Here is a 24,032-nt window from a genome sequence, read left to right as displayed (position 1 = left end):
GATACCAATTGCTTTATTGTAAGGGATTATCATTTTTATGTCACTCATTTTGACTTAAACAAAACATACATAAAACACAAAAAGGAGGACTTTTGTAAATGTTTGTAACGTTTGCATAATGTGCATAAAATCTTTGCTGCTGCAAAAAATAAATGTATTTGACTGCTATTTTGACACATTTCAAGTCAGTGTTAATTTTGGCAGCTGTTTTTAATTTTAGTCTTAGTTTTAGTCTTTAAATAAAATGCATTTTAGTTTTGGTCACATTTTAGTCATTTCTACCCTTTTTAGTTTTAGTCTAGTTTTAGTCGACAAAAACTCAAGACATTTTAGTCTAGTTTTAGTCCAAGCATTTATTCTCTTGCCTAAATCTGGTACCAAATCATGGTAGTGTGTTCTCTGCACTCTGCCAAACCTGGGGTTCCTGCTTTCTTCAGCTGAGAGGAAGAATAGCTACAGCTGCATTGTTTTTTTGACAGATTTACCCACAGTGGAGAAATATCACAGATTTTTAATGTCCAACAAAAACTAAACTTAGTTTTTGTCAGTTTTAGTCATCCCAGATCTGTTTTTCTTAGTTTTAGTCTAGTTTTTGTCATGGGAAAAAAAGGCTGTCGACGAACATTTTGTCATAGTTTTAGTCGACAAAATTAACACTGTTTCAAGTTAAAGAAATACTGCAACTCCTACAATTTGTAAATTGCAACAGGCCATTATGCAATGTAATTGAATTTGCAATTAATTGCCTAACCCTATTGGACAACAACTTGAATTTTGAGCAGCATACCACAAAACTTGTGCAGCTGTGCTTTTATTACCTTAGAAATATTTCAAAGAGTCGATTGTGCAGAACTCTGCTTCCAGAATTCTAACCAGAACTAAGAAGCACATGCACATTACATCTGTTTTAGCAACTTTACAAAGGCTACCAACACGTTTTTATCAATTTTTTAGATTTTATTGATGACTTTTAAAGCACTCAGCAGTCTCTGTCCTAGTTACCAACCATTAAAGTCCTTATTCCCCTGCACACACATTGAGATCTTCAGGCAAAAGTCTTTAATTTGTACCAGAAGCTCAGCTGAAACAAAGGGTGACAGAGCATTTTCAGTCTGGGCAGAACCTACCTAAGGAAATCGGGTCATTTGACTCTGAGCTTTCCTTTAAGTCACTAAGGGTTTTACGTACCTAGCTGGTGCAAAAACAAAACTGTTCCTGTGGAATTTTTTGGTTTTAATTTGATCTATTGTGCATGTTTTATGTTCTGTAGAGAACTTTGTAATGTTTGTTATGAAAAGTCCTTTATAAATAAAAGTTTATTATTATTATTATTATTCCAAATGAAAAAGACTCAGTGTTGAGGACTTCTTTTTCTGAGAATCCCTTGTAAAAAAGAAAAAACTGTATCCAAATCTTCTATGTGGTACACAGTTTTGAAAAGATATTTGGGGCATAAAGATTGATGCAAATCAAGGGTTACTCAGTCAGTTTGATAAACAGTGATGGTACAGTCCATTGGACTGCTGAGCCTCACTGCAGCTTTCTTTATTGTGGTTCTTTTTCCAACTCTGCAATGAGCCATAGCAGCTTCCTCTGAGCTTTCACAACAGTAAAACTGTATAAATCTACACCAGCTTGGACTCGGGCAGATATCAAATGCGATTTAAACCATAAGAATATGAAAGCTGTCATTGACTATGTGCAGAAGGATGCTGCTTCTAATTTAGTGCCATCACACGGACATTACTGTCAAACATTGTGTGTTTAACAAGTTTCAGTCTTTACAAAATTTTAACAGCTGAGTTCAGGGAGGTTAGTGTAGCAGGACTGAGATGGACTTTTAGCTCCGTCCTGGATCTCACTGAGCTGCTGAAACACCAACACCTGGCACCTGATTCTTTCACACTTAGGTGGCAGCAGCCATTTTTACCAGACAGGACACTTTTAACCTGCTGATGACCCTTTCCAAAGCTTGTTTCTGAGTGTTGTGTGAAACTGCGGGGCCAACTGAGGGCCAGTGAGTTCATGAGAAACTAAGCAGGGTTTTTTTTTGGTTTTATCCTATAAAGTGCTTGTATCAGGCCACATCAGGTGAGTTTACCTGGAACAAAGCAGCACACAGGTAGCAGATGGTGAAGGCGACAGAGATGGGCGCCTCGTCTCCCTGCAGCAGAGAGATGGCGTAGAGGAAGACGAGGTGACCGGGGACGACCAGCATCAGGAGCACCCGAGCTGACTTGGAGTTCACCCCTGGGAGATGAAAAGATTATTTTATTCAGTTTCATATATTTATGTTTTTTCTTTCTCATGATTGTTTTTTTTCATTGTTGAACATTTTTGTTTTCAGGTGTTTTAAAGAAGCTGACACTTGTATTAGTACTAGCAGCTTGACTCTTAGTAGCTGCATTAATCATACCAGTAAGGGCTGAATGATTAATAAGATTTCATTGTCATTCTAAGTTGAAAATTTGCAATGCACTCATCACAAATGACTTGGATGCAAGGATGCAATGTATTTTATATATAACAACCTTGAGGCAGGGCAAGAAGACGATGCAAATGATCCACAAAGCATGGCTGCCATCACTTTTTTTCGGACACAGTGGAAACGCTTGTAAAATCATGTTGTATTTCTCCACTATGAGTCCTCCTGGGTAAGCACAGCTTATATGTTTTATTGCCATATGTACTTAGAATGGTTGTGTACCTGAGGAGAAGAATGTGATGCAAGGATTGGGCCAATTCTGCCTCATCTTGTAGGGCAGGACCCCAGGGATGCTCCAGAAGTGTAGATAGGTGGAGATCCTGCTCGCCTGAATGGCCACCAAGTTCCCTCCGACTCCTATAAACAGAGAACAGACCGGGTTAGCAGGAGAATAAGGAATAAGAATATATTAAACAATGGCTACAATGTTTATTATCTCAAAAAAACATTAGGTTATGAAACTGATTTCAATACTGAAGGCTGTGGAAGGTCTCAGACGTCTACAAAGCCAAAAAGATCAAGCAACCACTAACTATTGCTCAGTAGGTAGAGTCGGTTGTCTCGCAACTGGAAGGATGTGCGTTTCAATCCCCAGATGCAATAGTCACATGTCTGTAAATCCTTGAACAAGACACTTGACCCCACTTTGCTTCCAATGCTGTTTCAGTGGTGTGTAAAGGGATGCGTTTGAATAGGATAAGCTGAAACTGACGGCCTATACTCCATAGAAGCATCTGTCATGAGTGTGGGTAGGTGTGACCTGCAGGGTAAAACAAGCTCAAGTCCATTTACCATTTATCAACCACCTGCAGTATCAAAACATGAAATGGGATCAAATCAATAGGCTGATCTCTTTTGTGAACAACAGTAAATTTTTAAAGGTTTCACAGGCTGTGCTAGCTTCTTAGCTCAGTACAAGACTCCTCAAGACTCTTTTCTCCCTTTATCCGACTAGATGACGCCAGGAAGCCTGCAAAAGTTGTGATATTGATCACCTCCACACCTAGTTAATCAGTTTAACTGATTTTTGTGTAGGGTAGCATTTTCTAATAATTGCAGCATGCAGGTCCAGGGCCATAAAGTACTAACTCTCCTCCATTCCCATTAAGTCCTTATGGCAGTTCCCGACTTCCTCAATGCATACAACCTTTATCACTGTCACTGCAGAGAGGCACTGCAGTGGCTTAACCAAGGTGTGCTTAAAGGGACAATAAAGCATGTGATTATTATGGTTTCAGTTGGGAACACTCGCCATACAGTTTACCATTTTATTGTAAAATTGATCTACAGTTTTACTTGGCAGAGAAGACTCTGCTCAAAGATGCTCCCTGGGTTAGTCAAGCAGCATGCTTTGACCTTCCAGGGGTGTATGGCTAGAAAACCCCTCGTGTGGATAGCTACACTACATTGCCAAAAGTATTCACTCACCCATCCAAATAACTGAAATCAGGTGTTCCATGGCCACAGGTGTATAAAATGAAGCACCTAGACATGCAGACTGTTTCTACAAACATTTGTGAAAGAATGGCTCGCTCTCAGGAGCTCAGTGAATTCCATCGTGGTACTGTGATAGGATGCCACCTGTGCAACAAGTCCAGTGGTGAAATTTCCTCCCTCCTAAATATTCCACAGTCAACTGTCAGTGGTATTATAACAAAGTGGAAGCGATTGGGAACGACAGCAACTCAACCACGAGGTGGTAGGCCATGTAAAATGACAGAGCCAGGTCAGACTATGCTGAGGTGCATAGTGCGCAGAGGTCACCAACCTTCTGCAGAGTCAATCGCTACAGACCTCCAAATTTCATGTGGCCTTCAGATTAGCTCAAGAACAGACCTCAACCCCATAGAACACCTTTGGGATGAATTAGAGCGGAGACTGAGAGCCAGGCCTTCTCGTTCAAAATCAGTGTGTGACCTCACAAATGTGCTTGGATGGTAAAAAATTCCCATAAGCACACTCCTAAACCTTGTGGAAAGCCTTCCCAGAAGATTTGAAGCTGTTATAGCTGCAAAGGGTGGACCGACGTCATATTAAATCCTATGGATTAGAATGGGTTGTCACTTAAGTTCGAATCTAGGCACGTGAGAGAATACTTTTGGCAATATAGAGTACATTTATGACAATGCATACTGAATTAATAAAATTAGTTCAAAAGCAATCAATTCATAGTAGCATGAACCTGAATGAGGGTGCAACAAGATTTATGCTATAAAGGAGGAGGCTAGGGTGGAGGAGGTTGAGCAGCAGCAGCATGGTGCTGTTGAGAAGTACATCATATTTAAATACACCACTGTGTTGAGAGAAAGAGCTGTGATTGGCTGTAGGAGCTGGAAGGCAATAATAGGGATCACAGCTTGACTACCATGTCCTGCATGAACTAATGCTATGCATTAATCCTGACAGCCCTATAAAGAATGTTATGTTCTCAAAATCCTGCAAAGATATTTGTAAAATGTAAACAGTATGCAGGAGTTTGCTAACAATTTTTATATGTGACTGATATTAAATTTGTTTGTAGTACTAATATTTTCATGTTTGTGGCGCTGGTACAAGTGTCCATGTTGTTTGGACTTTTTGCAAATATCATATCCAAGTTTAGAATTCTGGTTTAATTTGTCCAAAGCACTTTTTGTAAATATCAGGCATATTTAAAAGGCATTCACAAAGCTGATATTGATTTTGTGGCATCAGTATCATTTAAAACACAAAGCTCTGTCTGCCAAGGGAGAGTAAACAAGTTTATAATCTCTTCATCTTTTCGTCGCCGGCACACGTAATAAAGCCAAGTAATGACACAAGCTTGGCTAAAACACTCTCTTAGCCAGGGGTGCACGGAGAGCAGGGTCCATATTTACAGGCCAGAGAAGCCAAAGCACAGCTGAAAGCTGGCTGGTAGAGTCAGGATCAAAAAACAAACTAAAGCTACGCCCAATTTATCTCAGAAGGAGAAAAGAGACACGTGCGTATGGAAAGGAAATCAACCTTATGCTGTCATATGGTTCCAAAGTGAAATACGACTCTGGTTGTGCAAAAACCATTAGGTGCCTGCCTTTTGTGTCAAGATGCTGGATCAGCTTGAGAAGTCATTTACATCTTTATAAACCAGGCGCAGATGTGTCCAGCTTCAGTTAACCATGAGAGATATTAGATAAGACGTCATTCTCTCATTCTTATGCAGAGCTTTTTTAATTCAGTTACTTTAAAGATGTTTTTCTCCTCAATGCAAAACAAGTTTCCCAGAGCCCACCAGTCTGTTTTAATTTAGGTGTTGACAAGGAAATGTGCCTAATTCAGTTACATCAAACACCTCCCCAAGAATGTACCCCAAACACCAGCACATGTTTTTTTCTTAAAAATGGAAATCACTTGGGGGAACTTTCAGTAAAATAAAAGACTGGTTTATGAGCAATCCAGGGAGGAAAAATGGGAAATTTAAACCAGATTTGAATTTAGAATTCATCAGAGACAAAAAGAGGCAGGAGGAGATGGGCAGAACTTAATGAGAAACAGTGACAGAGAGAGTCGAAGGTTATTAGAGGCTGAAGTCAGCTGTGCCAGGATGCAGGGTGTGCACTATTAGTGGTTTATATCGACTCTTCTTTACTCACAGCGTCCCTGCATGCATCACCTCCCAGCCAAACCACTTAGACTAAAACTGCTTCTCCTTTGCCTTTACTTCTACATGTCCCCAGGCATTTTTCATCCTTCTACAACAGCTTTATGAGGAGAAAATCAGCCTGTAATGTGCACAAACTAACGACAGACCTTCCCTTAATGTTTTATTCTTCGATATCTTGATTTGATTGGAACTATGTCCTGGAAAAAGAGCTGCATGCAAATCAAAAAGTCAAATTAAGCCATAAGGGATTGCAAATGGGTTAGTTTACAAAACTAAAACAGTCTTCTTCTCTATCCCTCCATCTTCAGCTCCATCTGTTTCCACATATTGGTCTTGGACTGAATTGCAAACAGTAAGATGATCCTCTGTCTCTTACACAAGCATATGATGTGCTCATCGCATGGACGGCATATAGGAAGAGAATGTGGCCTCTCAGTTCAAAAGTGCAAATGAAGAAGTTTGTAAAACCGTATTCTTTCAAAAGGACAGCAGAGGGAGCCTTCACCCCTCCATCAGTTTATTATATTAGTAGAACTTCTTATGATATGGTACCTTGAATTTAGTCCTTGGTGCATCAGAAATAGATGCTGCTTCCAAAATTATCCCAGCGCATTTGAATGTTTATTTCCAGGACAAGTTTTAAGAAATGTTTTAGCTTATCAAATGTAAACTAGGCTGCACAACCTATAATCATTACATTATTTATAGTAAAACTGTAAAATTAATATGGTATGAAGAGCAGAAAAAAACAGTAATCAAACAGTACAGAGTTTTTGGAGATCCCAGAAACTTTTTCTACTGATAGTGATATCATACAGATAACACTGTGCATCCCTAGTCGACACCTCCTCACAAACATGCAGGAAGGTGCAGGATGGCTGCAAAAGAAGCACTCTTTCCTGCCTGCTTTGTGCATCTCTCTGCCTTCCATTAAAGCTTCTACCCCACTACCTGTTTAATTCAGCAATCAGCATAGTCTTTTTAGCAAGTCCCTTCAGTGTCTCATTAAACTGACAACCTGACAACCCAGATAGACTTTCACATATCCACTGTATCGCTTATTTTTCACGCCCACCAGGGAAACATCCCATGGATGGTGTTTGGGAATGGCAGGACCTTTAATGGGCATGGGCTGTCCTTGGGAGTGAACTACCTAATGTGAGCAGTACAGCCAGCTGTTATTATTTTTCACAATCAGTGGAGCCAGTTGGTATATCAAACTCTTGCTAAAGCCATTTGGGAGAAAAGCAGAAATATCTTTCCTATCAAGAAAAACCTTCCGGGCATTTCTTTGCTTTTCTTGATGAAGAAATGTGGTCAAATTTAAGTACTCAGTACTTGAGTAAACTTTAAACTAAACATCTAAAACATTTTTAATACCCCAATGATTCTACTTCTACTGAAGCAGATTTTAACCATAGTATCTGTACTTTTACTTGAGTACAATATACTATAAACTGTCTCTTTCTCCTCAACTGTTGCTGATTGGTCCAGTCATTCTCAGACCAGAAACAACCATATCAACTTAAAGTGTTGCAGGATGGACCGCCCTGATGACAGACATAGAATCTGGTCAGTCTGCAAGGTTAGGAGGAAAGAGAACAGAAGTAAAAAAAATCAACAAACATTACAACATATTAATGTAATACTGCAATTGCTGCATATCGAAACAGTGCCAAATAATAAATTAGAAAAAAACTCCTACCAATTACAGCCAATCAGAGTGATGCTGATACATCAAAAAAAAAGTTCCTAAAAAGTAAATGTATTAGAAAAAATCAATTTCAGCATTTGCTAACATTTGCAAATTAAGTTTATTTTTTCTTATTCTTTAGGATTTTACTTTTGTATTAGATATAAATTTGAGCCTGTTTTCTTCTCCCACGGTGTGTCGACTGGTCCAGCCTCAGGACCCACCAGTATGTCTTCCAACAAATTGCAACCCACCAAAAAATGTTCAACAATGCATGTTTAGTTTACTGAATATGAAGCCATCTGGAGGATGATTTGACCAAAATACCTGCTATAAAAAAGAAAAGGGACAAAACTGGCAAGTTTTATACCCTCTTTCCCCATCACTGTGTGTACATTTTTGCCATTTTTCCAGAGATCTTGAGAAATTACTACGTTATCATGGAAAAAGTAGCCTTTTTCTTTGCAAGAAAAAAGATCAAAATTGGCAAAAATATTGATCAAACATTTACATGTATGAAACTTATCAATGCATGTTTTTGCCACCATTTTTTTTTCCTGACCTAGTCATGACCCACTGAAGACTGCTCTGCGACCAATCTGATAGATTTCTGATATTCTCTTACCAAGGGAAAGCTTTAGTAGGGATGCTTAGATTTGACTACAAATCAACATTTGGGGATATTTTCAGTCCTTTACCTTGGGCACTGATTTTGTCCCAATATCACCATGTAAAGATACTCAGACTGCTACTGTCTTGAGCAAATAGCTTCACCTTTAAATCAACTTACAGGAAACTAATGATGTGTTTCAACGCCAGGAAATATAGATTCTCATTTCCCCTATAGGTTTACCCTCTACTGACAACTCAGACTCTTTACAGTAATGTTCTGATGTCACTTGACCGGCACCCCCCTGACTCAACTGAATGAGTCACTGCATAAATCTCCACAAACCCACAGTATCTTCTGAGTAAGAAATGTGTTTCAGGAGAGGAATAGAAAGGACTGGTAGTTGTTGGTGGCTTAATGGAAGAAGGAAACTCAATAAAAAAGTATTTTAACAAAGCCCAGGTTTGTTGTTGGGGATTAGAGATGCACTCAGCATCACCACTCGCCTTAGTCTGAGTGAAAGACATCATTATTCTGGTAGGAGAGTCTGTCTGTGCTGTCAATATCAAAGTTAGTATGCTGCTGAACCTGGACTGAGAACAACCTGTGCCCCCAATGAAACTTTAATTCTGATACAAGGATGAGTTCTGAATGCCTGACTGAGTCTAGATTTGTTGGATTTATTTAATGCTCTGCTCTGTGTTTAAAATTTAACTTGAGTTATTCAGACAGCACACAGAACCTGTGCTGTCAGATTTCTTTAGATATTATTTTTCCAGCAAAGACTCAGAAAGAGAGAAAGGAAAAAAGAGAACGTATGCACCACTGCACACAGAGAGAGGGGGGAAAGGGAACAAAACTTCATTTGATTATAATGTAATTCAGTTTACAAGTGAAGTGTGTGAACAACACTGCACCTACAGGTTCTATGCAGACGACATCAGGCAGCAGTGGAGAACTCTCACTGGGGGGAAAGTAGTGATTCCTGCATTTTGAAACAACCCAAAACGCCATGTTTGGAGCTGTTAACAACCATGCCAAAAAGTGCTAGCCAGTGTTTCTGAATTAGAGGAGTTTTGCAAAAAGGCCAATGTGCATGGAAAGGAAAACTTTCCCCCCAGTTGCCCACTAACAGTCACAATGATTCGCTGTTAGCTCTGCAGCACAGTTAGCAGTGTATTCAACCCTTTGCATGTTAGTAAATCATGCAGCATTCGTCTAATCAGCTTTTAGTAGGCTAAAAAGCTTTGCAAAACTGCTGTGCATCAGATTACAAACATGATGCTAATGCAATTACTTCAACCTTCACAGTCTGGACAACAACATGTAAGGAATGATTTAAATGCAGTCTGGTTTCTCCCTAAAGCATCATTTAGTCTCTAAATCTGGCCTGCTTACCGTTAATGACGGGCGTGAAGACTGCCATGCCCTCAAAGTTGGGATCACTCACTGTCTTGTCCAGGATAAGGCCTCCAAAACTGGAAATCACAAACACAGAGGAAATGAGAAAAAACCACAGGATGATTCCCTGCCAGGACAAAACATTAGCTAGAAGCTAATCCTGTTTTTGTGGATTTAATTACAAACCCAGAGTGTTGAATTATTTTCCTACTTAGATACTTTACAAACTGGAAGGATCAGCCTGCTGACACTAATCTGCAGTGGTAACTTTGTTTAACCTTTATTTTATCACACATTGATGTAGTAACAACTGAATACATTCGTCCAAATTCAATATTATGACACAAAATTGTTTAAAAATGCCTGACTGCACAGAGTTTACTTTACACATACTTTAAAGTCCCCAGGAGGAGTTTTGGCTGGTTATGTAACCGAATAAGATCAACAGTGACTCCTCCTTATGACCTATAAACAAGCAACAACATGTATTTAAATATCATGTTTACCTGCTAATAGACATGGCGACTATTACAGGCTGCCATCCTGAGCGTAACACCTCCTTTATCTGAGGACTTTGACGGGCTACGAGCACCCAGAGAGGGATCAGAGCCAGGAAGACCAAACACACCAAGGGGGACAAGTACCAGATATCTGAAGGACAAGAAGAGGCATGAGGGTTAGGGAATGCACCGACATTACTGTAAATCCTACTAAAGTATCAGTCATTTATAAATCATCCATACAGACCCCATCACCACCACAGATGCTGGCTTTTAAACTTTGTGTTGATAACAATCAGGATGGGCCTTTTTAGCCTGGAGGACTCAACAGTCATTATTTCCAAAACTTTAGGTGCGAGCTTCGGTCTAGAGAAGTTAGAATGCTTCTGGATGTTTTGTCTTTTGCTTTGCATAGTAGAGTCTTAACTCAGATGCAGAAGGTGGTTTTCTGAAGTGTCCACGTTGTAATATCCATCACAGAATGATGATGGTTTTAAATGCACTGCTGCCTGATAGGTCAAACGTCATGGGGACTCGATGTTGGCTTTCAGACTTGTCCCTTACATGCAGAGATTTCTCCAGATTCTCTGAATCTTTTAACGACACTATGGATAGATGCTGAAATCTCTAAATTGAAAGTTTACTGTACACCAGGGGTTTTCAAAGTGTGGGAAAGAGAGCTGCCCTTAAGAGAAAAGCATTTATTCTGTGGGAACTATGAGTTCGAGTCTATGCAGTTGATGAAGGATTGCATAACTGCAGATCATCCACTTTAGCCCTGCCTGGTACTCTGGATCACTGTCAGTGCCAAAAACCTGCTCCTGCACAGGCTTGCATAGTGTTTACGTGCCAGCTACCTTAAGTTAAACTGAAATTCTTCTTACTTCCTGTAAAAAAATCCCCCTGGTTTGGTCACTAGACTTGGTGCTTTTGTCTCGTTATGACCCCAGGGTTCACACAGCCTAATGCTGTCATTAGCTTGTACATCTGTGGAACACTGTTAATTTCGTCAACTAAAACTATGACTAACTAAAAATGTTTGTCAACAGCCTTTTTTCCATGACAAAAACTAGACAAACACTAACAAAAATAAATCTGTGATGACTAAAACTGACAAAAGCCAAGTTTAGTTTGCATCAAGATGACTAAAACTAAACTCAAATGTAATGTAGTTTCTGTTGGACATTCAAAATCTGTGATATTTGTCCACTGTGGGTAAATCTGTCAAAAAAAAAAAAAAAAACTGTATCTATTCTGCCTCTCAGCTGTAAAAAGCAGGGACCCCAGGTTTGGCAGAGTGCAGAGAACACACTACCATGATTTGGTACTAGATTTAGGCAGGAAAATAAATGCTTGGACTAAAAGTAAAGACTAAAATGTGAGGACTTCTAATGAACTAAAACTAGACTAAAATGTTTTGAGTTTTTGTCGACTAAAACTAAAAAGGGTAGAAATAACTAAAATGTGACCAAAACTAAAATGCATTTCATATAAAGACTAAAACTAAGACTAAAATTAAAAATAGCTGCCAAAATTAACACTGCTGTGGACCTTGAGCATCATCAGGACCAATGCTGGAAAATCCTATCTCTAATAGTCAACTTTTGTATAGTCTTATAGTAATTAATTTATAAATCTGTCCAATTTGTCCCATGCAAAGTAAAGGTTAGCAAATCAAATCTACTTTTTCCATGCTTCCCCTGAGGTCCTGTGGCGTCCCTCAGAGGATGCTCGCCTCACACTTTGAAAACCACTGCTGTAAACTATAAAATGTTGTGGATAATTTGCCCGTGCAGTCCTTCACAAATGGAGAACCTTGGTTTGCAGTGGTGCTTCTCATAAACCCAATCATAGTATCATTACCTGTTAGCACTTATCCTACTTGCCTATGAAATCTTCAAGGTAATTTAAGTATTCCTTGTCTTTCTTACTCCTGTCCCAACTATTTTGAAATGTGTTGCAAGCATAACATTTAGAATTTCCAAAAACAAAAGCTTTTTCGTTTGAACATTATATATCTTGTCTATTGGTTAATATTGGTTGAAAGGGATTTGCAAATCACTGTATTTGTTTTATCCACATTTTATACAATGTTCCAGTTTTTTTTGGAATTTAGGCTTGTCATTTTTAACTGCTTCTGTGTTTATTGTTAAATTCAGCTTCACCTTTACACAAAAACAAAAATCCATCTATGCATACTAGTTTTGGAATAGCAGAAATACTTAAATTAAGTAAATCAAATAAGAAATAGTCAATAATAAATCATGAGGTTTAGTCTAACTGCACACATAAATGAGACCTAATCTGCTTTGCCATACAGATACTGACACCATGAGGAGCTGTCTGAGGAAATAAAAATGACTTTTGCTGCCATCTTGTGTTCTCATTTTCAGTATGACAAGTTAAAAAAAATATGGTCAAAATATTCCCCTGCCATTTAATATTAATAGAATGTTTGAATGAAATCATGTTTTAAAAATTCTAAAATATTTTACATCCTACAAACCTGATAATAAATCTAGGTGTGAACACACGTGATTATGGGAATAGCAGAAGTGTATTTGTGCTCTTTCTCACCGATATATTCATAGAGCGTGCTGCTGACCCCGGCCAGCAGGGACAGAGTGATCAGATCCCCCAGACTGGCAGCGATGGGCGTGGCCACGTTGTCGGGGTTGATCCCCACCTTCCTGGAGCCGATGATCACTCCGATCATCACCAGGCCTGCAGAGATGAGAGGATATTTGTTTGAAAGGACAAAAAAAGAAAGGGATGATGGCGAAAAAGGGAAAAAGTAGGAAACAGTAAGGACATAACTGTCCTTAGAAGACTTAGATAAGCTGCATACATAAAAGATAAAACAAATTGAAAAGAAAGATTAAAAATGTCTGAGTAAAGTGAAGAAATTGAAAAAAGTTGTTACTCCTGCTGCAAAAAAAAAAAAAAGACACAGCCAGGATTGATTTACCTCTCCCATGCATTAACCCTGAAAAACACTTGAACATTTATAATCCAGTAAATTATTGAGGATGGCGTTTTAACATAAGGGGGAGAGGTCATATGGGGACGGTTGCACTTGCCTCTGTATAAGAAACCTGCAAGGAGATGAACAGATTCATGAAGGGAAACTTTATTTAACTTTTTACACAACAGGACAAGATGTTTCCTCCAGTTTCAAGGCTGTTTTATGGTTCTACATCAAAATCTACGCTGGGGTATAAGCAGTGGGCTCAACCCCACATACACAGCCAATATGCACCTCCTCTAAAATGTATTTACAAGTCAAAATGGCACAGGCTGCAAGCCCAGTGACTGGTCCACTGAGAAGCACCAGGTGGCTACTGTTCTCTGGGTTTATTGTGTGCATATGGTGCGGGATAAATGGCTGTGGATGGCAAAAAAACATCCCTCCATTCTCTGCCTCAGCTGATTCAGCAGTCACACTTTCCAGCTCCAATGTCTCCTCTCCTTTAACACCTGCAGTTAAATCCACTTTTGTTTAACATTTATCAGCTTCAGCCCCAACAAAATATGCTCATTTTCAGCTGCAGTGGTTTCCTGTACACAAACAAGCAGGAAATGTAGCATCAGCACCATGAACTGGCAAAAGAATCGCCCTGGCAAGTAGTGTTCAATTATAGAATTATAGAGTGATATAGATATCCCACTGCATAAGTATGTAGTGTTTATATCTGTAGAGTCAACATAAAAGTCTAAACCAGGTCTAACCCATCAGACCCTGCATGCAGAAATGAAAACATTACATTTAGGCTTTCCTACAACAAAGTAATGATTTATTTCTGATATAGAAATTTAAGTCATTTGCTTAAAATCTTTGTAAAAAAAATTGCTGTTTACATTTCAGGGAATTTTCTGTGAAATGTTCAAGTGTTTTCATGGAAATTTGGGAATATGTTTCATTGGAAGTTTTGGTGAAATTTGCTTTGGCTTTTCCATGAGAATTTGAGAAAGTTGCTTGGATATTTGAGGAAATTTGTTTGGAAATCTTTTGGCCTTTTCAAGAAAATTTGGATTTTTTTTTGTACATTTCTCGAAATTTGGGGATGGGGGGTGTTCTTTAAAATTGTCCAGAATTTCATGGAAATTTCAGTGGCTTTGTTTACATATCAGTCATTTTAATGTAGAATGCATTTGTACATTTTGGGGGATTAAATAAGAAATTTAAGAGGATTTGCTTTGCAATTTGGGGACTTTGGCAGAAATTTACATGGAATCTTTTGGGATTTTTTTCAATGCAATGTTTAGGCTTTATGATTAAGTTTCACCAAAATATTTGAAACTTTATGAAAAAAATAGGGATTTTTTCATGAAATACGTAAAAAGTAAGTAAAAGAACTTTCACATTCATTTCGGTAAATTTCTTTGCCATTTAGGGATTTTTGGGGGATTTTGGAAAGAAACATTTCAAGAAAAAATCCTGTTCAAAGACAATGATGATGTTTTAACCTATCAGGTCCTATTTATCCCAAATTAAAAACTAAAAATGCATTCCAAACAAAGGCCCATGCTAAGCTTAGTACTTATTGGCAATATCATTATTATTAAGGCTCAGACATTGCACTGATATTTATTTTCAAACAATACTAATTTTAAAATTCCTTTACTTCAGCCTCCCTTTAAAAAGACAGTTAATCTATGAAAATGAACTTCCTGGGTGGTATCTAAGGTTGCAAACCTTGTTACTGTCTAAGATTTAGGATAAAGCTGGTGATGTTGACAACACTGTTCTGCTATTCAAAGATTTAAAAACAGTTTCTGAAAACTGACTCCAGCCCTTCCTAGTAGCTCTCTAACTTACTGTGATGCATTTTAACATCCTTGTCCAAAAAAGACACTCAGACTCGGCTCTTAAGCCAGAGCTGAGACTAAACAGTACATGAGTTCAGTCTTGGCAGCTGTGCTCAGACTTACAGTGACATTTAGAAAAGAATTTAAAGTCCTTCTCCTTGTAAACAAAGATCTTAATGGGCTTGGATGGAGCTACATTCTGATGTAATGTCTTGGAGTATCTTCAAGTACTTCTGTCTCCAGTATCTGTGCCAATTATAGGTTACGTAAGTGATGTTAGAATAGCTTTTATTTTAATTACATTAGAAGAGGATTATGTACATTATTATTGTGCAGTTATGTTCCAGAGACTGAGATCTACTTTCATAGGATTAAATAAAAACTACACTTAACTCTGCATGACTTCAAAGAAACTGAACATTACAAAATCTGCCCTAAAATGCCACTTAACAGAATTATTTTATGGCAAACATATTTTCATCAACTGCATCTGTGACTTATGGGGGTTTAAAAACATTCAGTCTAATGGTTGGTTTGCAGAAAACCTATCTCAATAAATCCCCACATTTCAGGAAATAAAATACGCTGTACGGTTCAAATAATTTGACACTTAATAGCAATGGTCAGCATCTTTTTGACGCCTTTTATGGTGTGAAATAGGGCTGGCCATTTCATTGCAAATTAAATTAAATCACAATATAGCTTGCTGCAATTTTCAAATCGAAGAGGGTGCAATATTTCTTTCTTTACTTTTTGAAATCTGTGTCAAAATGCCAAATTAAAACTTTTTTTGCAGCAGAGTCGTTATGCATTACACTTCATGCAATCATTCTAGTGACATATTTCTGGAATAGTACACAAAAAGTCTATTTTCATCATTTTTTAAATGTTTTTCTTGTTAAATGTGTGAGAATTATATAAAATTATCATTCCCTTTGATACAACAGTCCATATCCAATTTGCAAAATGAGCCAAAATCATCAAAATTAGATATCTTTTCAAAATTCATCAGCCCTAGTTTAATCTCATATAGTATTGGTTATAGTTTAGAATGAATTATCGTTTGTTTGGAAAATAAATAAGATGTGGAACTTAAGAAATAATCGCATATTAAATTACAATTGCAATATTGGGCAAAAAAAAATCGCAATTAGATTATTATTCCAAGTTGTTCAGCCCCAGTTTGAAAGCTGTAAAACCCGCTGACTCATGTAAAGCATGCCCAATAGCACTGATCTATGGGTAACCAAATTAAATGAAGAAAAATGGAGATACAAGGTTTTGGCCTGATGTCAGTGATGTGGCATTTTCAGTATTTAGGACCACACAGTTTGTGCTAATAGTTTTTAAAACTGATACTTTGATGGAAAACTGAGCCTAAACAGTCAAAACTATGATAGTAGAGGGTCAGTCTTAACTAAAGCTTGTTGTAAAATCACCTCCACTATCTTACCTAAAGAAAGAGCAGCCACGAAGGCAGTGGTGATGCTGCTGGCACAGAGAACAGCTGCCTGGTCCAGCTCGACGCCTCCTCGAGAAATCGCCCCTAAACAAATGGCGGCCACCGCAGCGAGGAAGCCGACCACTGTGGCCTGAACCTGCAGAGTAAAAGACGAGACAGACAACAATGGAGCATGAATGCTTTAACAATTGTAGTTTAAATGACTATTCAGTACCTAACACTAACCTAAAAATTTGCATTATGCTCTTCTTTTGACTTTTTCAGCTAGTATACCTCACAGAGGTACTTTTATAACACCTACAGGCTATTATTTGGAAAAACAGGAAGTTGACAAGCTGCAAAAACTGTGATGGAAAGTCATTAAAGCACTTACACTTCTGAATGAATTCCATCAAAGGAGTTGAACATTTCATTCAATTTTTATGACTTCATGATATTTTAAATCATCAAGGTTAAGTTTACATTTTTATACTGGAAGAAATCTGCAGGCCTCATTTCAAACTGGTGGGCCAGGTGAAATAGAAATATGATATGATCTTGCAGGCTGGATATGACCCCCGGGCCTTGAGTTTGACACCCCTGACTTAGAGTATTTAGTATATAAAACTGCACTTCACTGTAAATATATGGCTGCAAAAACTGTCAAACTTATTTTTTTCTTCATTTCTGAAATATATTATACAAGTTAACAACGTGCAAAACATAAAATGTAACTAGAGTCAGGAATTACTTGGTTTGAGTTCTTTTATCAGTAGCTACCTAAAGATTTCAATCCAACTAGCCATCAGTCAGCAGACCACGCTGCAATTACCACCACAGCAGCCATGTGATTGGTCTACACCAGTGGTGGTACACTGGAGTGACTAGTCTGCCTTGAGGCACCATGGGAATACAACCATGCTTTAAAACTTGCAATATCACAAAATATCAAAAAATTGGAAAACCTCTCTTTAATCAATAATTGCAAAAAAAGACAGATATGGCTAAAAAATATGATGAAAAACAGAAATTTTAGCGTGTATTATACATTGGTTGTGCAGCAAGGTGTCATGTCTAGGTGTGTGTTGTGAAATTGAACAACCATGCATTATTACTACGACTAAACATCAAGTAAAGATGACATGTTAAAGTGGTGATTTCTCATGGATGTAAGCATGGTGTGCCTTGAGCAAAAAATGTTTGAAAATCACTGGTCTACACAACTCAACACAAACAACATTCAACTACAGACTAACAGAATAACATAGAATACAAACAAAGAGTATCATTGTTGTTTATTTCTACTTGTTGTTTAACCTGATCACAATAAACTCCATAAGCACACAGTGGGTTTGTTACCTGTATAAGAGCCAGATTGCTGCACACCATCGTCCACTGTTTATCGGGGTCATCCATTTGGCCCGTGTTGGCCTGAAAACACAGAGAAAGCACCAGTTACTAAAAATGGCATATGCAATGCACTTTGGATCACCTTTGTGTCTGAAATATAAATGATGCTTCTGTCCTTTTCCTTGTCTCATATTCAAAAACATCATCATGGTTCCTTACTATTTTATTGTTGTATATAACTTAAGACATTAAAACTATTTCATAGCCAAAGGCAATTCCTTCCTCTAAACTGAACATTTGCTCTATAAAAGCAGGTACTTCCATTTGTTGTATATTTTTCTCCCTCTTTAATCACTGAGATGTAAATTAGGACATAAACAAAAGTCTCTATATCTACCAAGTTAAAATGGATAACAATAAAACAACACTGAAGTGAGGGGAATTTAAATGTTAAGATTGTCCAGCCATTCCTTTAAAATCTGTCTTATTTGACCACTTATATTTTTCAGCCTGCTGGGCTCAGTCACATAAAAAGTCACTGTGTCCCCACAAATGTCATCACAACCTCAAAGACTAAACTTATAAAAAAAAAAAGCAGCAATGTTGAAAAAAAAAAAAAGCCTTCAACTGCAGAAGTTCTGTGCTGCATGCAGAGAAACAAGCACTGAAAGGATATCTTAATGCCAGTCTGAATAATTGAACATGTATTAGACATGGTAATGTGTCGTATCACTTACAGAAACCATTTAGCAGTTCAGTCATAATTGCATCCTCTTCTTGTAACAATACTCTGATGGATCTCTGATGGGCAATCATAGTACCTGGTAATGGCATTGTAAGATACTGAAACATATCTCTAAAGTGAGTTTAGATGAGCTGCTTGGCACTGGCAGATTTTCTCTGTGCAAGCTTAGGTTCAGAGTTTAGAAAAGTGTTGTTTGGATTAGGGATGTCAACATAAATGCATTGCCACTAGAGTCCTTATTGCTTTCATTATTTCTGAAAGGAAGCTAGTAGCAGGGCTTTCCTGCTATGCACAAATAAAAACAGAGCCTGAGTCACCTTATTAAAGTTACAACAAGTAGAGTTTTATGTGAAAATTCCACATAAATTAAAAAATGACTACTCCTATGTGATATACAGTCATGTTCAAACGTTTTAGGCATGTGGGCCACTAAGGATTTATCCTGGGTCCACAACCCAGGGCTCCAGAAGTGGTCGATACATGTCAACAAACTTAGTCACCCAGTATCCAAGGTCAAACTTGCTTCATCTCTTTTATCCAGGTCTTTTCACCCATAGTAATTCACCCAGACACCAGTGGCAGTTTTGGGACATCCACTGCACAACAAGGGGCTCATGGCAACCCTATAACCTGCCCAGATGGTACCCTAGGCTCTGCTTACTTGCCACATCCACACCTGACTCCACCCTGCAGGTGTACACTTTGTTATTTTTAACAGATTATTTTCCTGTGCTCCTGGTAATATGCACAGACATCCACAGCATAACCAGGGTCGTGCCAATCCTCCATCCTGCCTGGTGGTGCCTTCAGGCGGCCTTACTTACCATCACAAGCACCACCTTAACTGGCTCCTTTCGATAACAAGGTGCAGCAGCTCTACTTCAAGATCCTTTCGGATATCTGAGCTCCTCGCCCTATCTCTAAGGCTGAGCCCAGCCACCCTACTTAGGAATCTCTTTTTGAATGCTTGAACCTGCAATCTTATTCTTTCAGTCATTACCTAGATTTCATGACTATAGGTGAGGGTTGGGACAAAGATCGACAGGTAAATTGAGAGTCCTCTTCACCACGACGGTGCAGCACAATGTCTACATTACCGCAGATGCTGCACTGATACACCTGCCGATCTCGCAGTCCCTTCCACCCTCACTCGTGAACAAGACACTGAGATACTTGAACTCCTTCATTTGGGGCAAAGACAATCTCCCCACCCAGAGGAAGCAACCAAGAGAACCATGGCCTCAGACTCAGACATGTTGCCCTCATCCTGACTGCTTTGCACTCAGCCACAAATCGTCCCGACCCACAGGTTGAAAACCAAGGCTCTGGGCAACCACATTTACCTGAGTGTACACTGGAATGAAGCTGGATTTTCTTGGCAGTTTTGTGTAGCATAAGTGGCAATATATGAGCTGTACTTCTTGTTCTTCTTGAAGAAGAGAGAAGTGGCGGCGCACTAAGTTTGCAGCGGCCCGATGCTCACTCATCAAATGCAATTTCGTTGAAATGTGTCAATGACAATAAAGGCTATCTATCTATCTACTGCTGATTCAAGCCCTTTTTATTTTGAAAAATGGATGAAAGATCAGTGTCATTAACTCACATATCCCCGTGTAAAATAGTAGTCTCTTCACAGTACTAAAACATCTGCAGTTTGCATCATTAACAGCATGTAGAGACACAGTTTATGCATTGAAATGAAGTGTTCAACTTCAGAACTGTCACTATGAGTAATCATAATTAAGAACATCCCCAGCTCTGGCCAAATGGTGTATTGTTTGTCGATTGCAATGGTGATGTGCATATGTGCAGTAGTCACATCCCAAGAATGGTGCTATATTAGACATGTGACCTGAAGCTCCTCTACACTATATTGCCAAAAGTATTCACTCACCCATCCAAATAATTGAAATCAGGTGTTCCAATCACTTCTGTGTCCACAGGTGTATAAAATCAAGCACCTGGGCATGCAGACTGTTTCTACAAACATTTGTGAAAGAATGGCTCACTCTCAGGAGCTCAGTGAATTCCAGCGTGGTACTGTGATAGGATGCCATCTGTGCAAAAAGTCCAGTGGTGAAATTTCCTCGCTCCTAAATATTCAACAGTCAGCTGTCAGTGGTATTATAACAAAGTGGAAGCGACTGGGAACGACAGCAATTCAGCCACCAAGTGGTAAGCCACCTAAAATGACGAAGCGGGGTCAGCGGATGCTGAGGCGCATAGTGCGCAGAGGTCGCCAACCTACAGACCTCCAAACTTCATGTGGCCTTCAGATTAGCTCAAGAACAGTGGTAAAGAGCTTCATGGAATGGGTTTCTATGGCTGAGCAGCTGCATTTAAACCATACATCACCAAGTACAATGCAAAGCGTCGAATGCAGTGGTGTAAAGAATGCCGCCACTGGACTCTAGAGCAGTGGTGACGTGCTCTCTGGAGTGACAAATCACGCTTCTCCATCTAGAAATCTGATGGATGAGTCTGGGTTTGGCGGTTGCCAGGAGAACGGTACTTGTCTGACTGCATTGTGCCAAGTGTAAAGTTTGGTGGAGGGGGGATTATGGTGTGGGCTTGTTTTTCAGGAGCTGGGCTTGGCCCCTTAGTTCCAGTGAAAGGAACTCTGAATGCTTCAGCATACCAAGAGATTTTGGACAAATCCATGCTCCCAACTTTGTGGGAACAGTTTGGGGATGGCCCCTTCCTGTTCCAACATGACTGTGCACCAGCGCACAAAGCAAGGTCCACAAAGACATGGATGAGAGAGTTTGGTGTGGATGAACTTGACTGGCCTGCACAGAGTCCTGAACTCAACCCCATAGAACACCTTTGGGATGAATTAGAGCGAAGACTGAGAGCCAGGCCTTCTCGTCCAACATCAGTGTGTGACCTCACAAATACGCTTCTGGAAGAATGGTCAAAAATTCCCATAAACACACTCCCAAACCTTGCGGAAAGCCTTCCAAGAAGAGTTGAAGCTGTTATAGCTGCAAAGGGTGGACCGACATCATATTAAATCCTTTGGAGAAAGAATGGGATGTCACTGAAGTTCATATGCGAGTCAAGGCAGGCGAGCAAATACTTCTGGCAATAATGTGTATGTTTCTTGGTGGAAAGCAAGGCATGAGTTTTGTCATCTCTTGGGCTTTTCTACAATAAAAGTCAGAAAACTGCAATGTGCATCCATCTGTAGGTCTCCTCCATGTAAAGAAAGGCTACAGGTGAGGCTGCTGTTATCATGGTTTGGCAAGGTGGCTCACTGGAGAGTGTATTCCTGCTATCAGCAGCACCTAGCTAAAAAAGGTACTGTATTTGTCAGGATTAATGTGCATAATCAATATAAATCACAGAGTTTTTTACAATTATGTCAGTCCTAGCTTCAACTGTGGTTAATCTGGATTTAAGTTAATGTTTTAGAAGTGAAAATCATCTAATTTTATGAACATAAAGTTCTGAATTGAAAATTGAATTCAAAGAAGAGATTAAGAAGTCTTACAGCAGTGGAGAGGCGAGCAGCCAGGGTCATCTCCAGGTTTCCTTTCAGTCCAACCAGAGCGGGCACGAGGATGAAGACCTCTGTTATCACCTTAAACACCTCCCAGTGCTGAAAAACACAAACACACACCAATATAACATGTTTAATTCACAGTTTTCCAGTTTTTCTTTGGTTGGTCCGCCATAATTAACTCCTGCTGTGTCATCTCCACCTGCACAGATGAACCCCCTGCACCTTGTCCCTGCCTGCTGCTCTTAAATAAGCACATCACATATTCTTGACTAACCCAGTAGCCTACTTTTTGCTTCCACATCTCTGAACATCGTCTGCAGCCACGCTATACGGCGCAGGTTCAGCGGGTTTACAAGATGTACAGTTCACGGAGTCTGCATCATATTTTCTGACTACAACCACACTTGGCAGGTCCAAGACGGTTTAGATCTTTAAATAGAAGCACGTACAAAAAAAGACAACACAGCAGCCAAGAACGGAGTGATGTGGAGCGAGAGGGGAGAGAGGGAATAAAAGATGAGAGGAGGGACTGACAGAGCAGGATAGAGAGGGAGGAATGAAGGAGGAGAAAAGAGGCTGATGGGAAACAGTGAGCAGGTGGAGCAGACAATGACACCTTTTGGACAGTATTTTAAATAAAGGTTATAAAACAAGGTCTTCTTATGTAAGAGCATTTACCATATAAGGACTTTAACAGTTACCTTTGCTGGCTGTTGTGTAAAGCATTGCACTTATTAAGCCAGCAAACAGCAAAACCTGCAGAATCAGAAGCTTCAACTGTGTTTTAGTGTTTTTTACGGGTTGTATAAGCTTGACAAGATTAAATCCTTCCTTTCTAATGAAGCTCAGCAAAAAAGAAAGAGGTAGAGCTTCATAAATATGCTGCTTTTCAAGTCTGCTTAGCTGCATGGTAAACATTTAAGCCCCTTTCAAAAATAGAGGAACAAATATAAGAGGTCATTTCCATGTTCTGTTAATAAACTGTGAGGCGGCCGTCTCTGGCATATTTCCTAGAGTCCCTGGCTGATGAGGGTTTTCATACAGAACAGTGTTTACCCAAAAAGCACTTGGTGAAATTGCCACTTCTGACCACAGTTTCAGCATCATGCTGGTGTTGTACCGCAATCAGTCGAGTGCATCAGAAGAGGCACTAGCAGAACTGCTGAAGTGACACTAGAAGAAGAAGTGAAAAGTTTTCCACTGATGGAGTTTCCTCACTACAGCTGAGAGAGTTGATTTGAGCAGGGCCAGAAGAGTGAATGAAAATGATTTAGGCCATAATTTCATCTGAAAATCGAAGGATGAGTTACAACACAGATCTGTGGATAAATCAGTGGAGAGATCGTTCACGGAACAGCAGTCACCGTTAGTGTCTGAGAACAGAAATTGCAGTGCATTAAATTCACTTCACTAGACTTCAGCGTAAGACGAGGGACAAAACATAGAATAAAAAAGTAGGGATGCACGATATAAGACTTTTGCTGGTATAAAACTTATTTTAACCAATACCTATACTGATCTATGCACACCTTTTTATTGTAAAGAACAACAAGTGTCTCTTCCACAAAAAGAGGCCAAATTAAACAGCTAAGGAGTGAGGAAGTAGCTGTTGTACCTTTGAGGCAGGAGTGTCAAACTCAATCACAGCAGGGGCCGGATCCAGGTCTAACCTGAGGGCCTAACAGGGTCACCCTTTTAACCATATATTGTCAGCCTTGCTTCATCAGTAATAAAATATGAAAAAAAAAAACAAAAAAAAAAACATAGCACTGATAAAAAACAATTTTGACACTAATAAAGTTAAAAAGATAAGTTTAAGGGCTCACAATCAGAGAAAAGTAAATTTATTAGTTCAGAACGGTCAAATCATG

General features: G+C 39.1%; 1 protein-coding gene across 2 annotated transcripts in view; it reads right to left on the bottom strand.

Annotated features, from left to right (window-relative positions):
* LOC121518042 (solute carrier family 41 member 1-like) overlaps positions 1-24,032 on the bottom strand; it is a 57,707-nt gene that overhangs the window by 6,633 nt on the left and 27,042 nt on the right. For both annotated transcript variants that reach the window (XM_041800224.1, XM_041800226.1), the window contains exons 3-10: positions 22,150-22,257; positions 17,921-17,992; positions 16,574-16,718; positions 12,889-13,035; positions 10,318-10,462; positions 9,809-9,888; positions 2,708-2,842; positions 2,102-2,250 (exon numbers count right to left, since the gene is read on the bottom strand). In XM_041800224.1, coding sequence (XP_041656158.1) covers positions 2,102-2,250; positions 2,708-2,842; positions 9,809-9,888; positions 10,318-10,462; positions 12,889-13,035; positions 16,574-16,718; positions 17,921-17,992; positions 22,150-22,257 — 981 coding nt within the window. The remainder of the gene's footprint in view (positions 1-2,101; positions 2,251-2,707; positions 2,843-9,808; positions 9,889-10,317; positions 10,463-12,888; positions 13,036-16,573; positions 16,719-17,920; positions 17,993-22,149; positions 22,258-24,032) is intronic.

Source organism: Cheilinus undulatus, linkage group 11, assembly GCF_018320785.1.
Source record: "Cheilinus undulatus linkage group 11, ASM1832078v1, whole genome shotgun sequence".
In the NCBI taxonomy this organism is placed as follows: Eukaryota; Metazoa; Chordata; class Actinopteri; order Labriformes; family Labridae; genus Cheilinus; species Cheilinus undulatus.
This window is presented reverse-complemented; position numbering and strand designations above follow the sequence as displayed.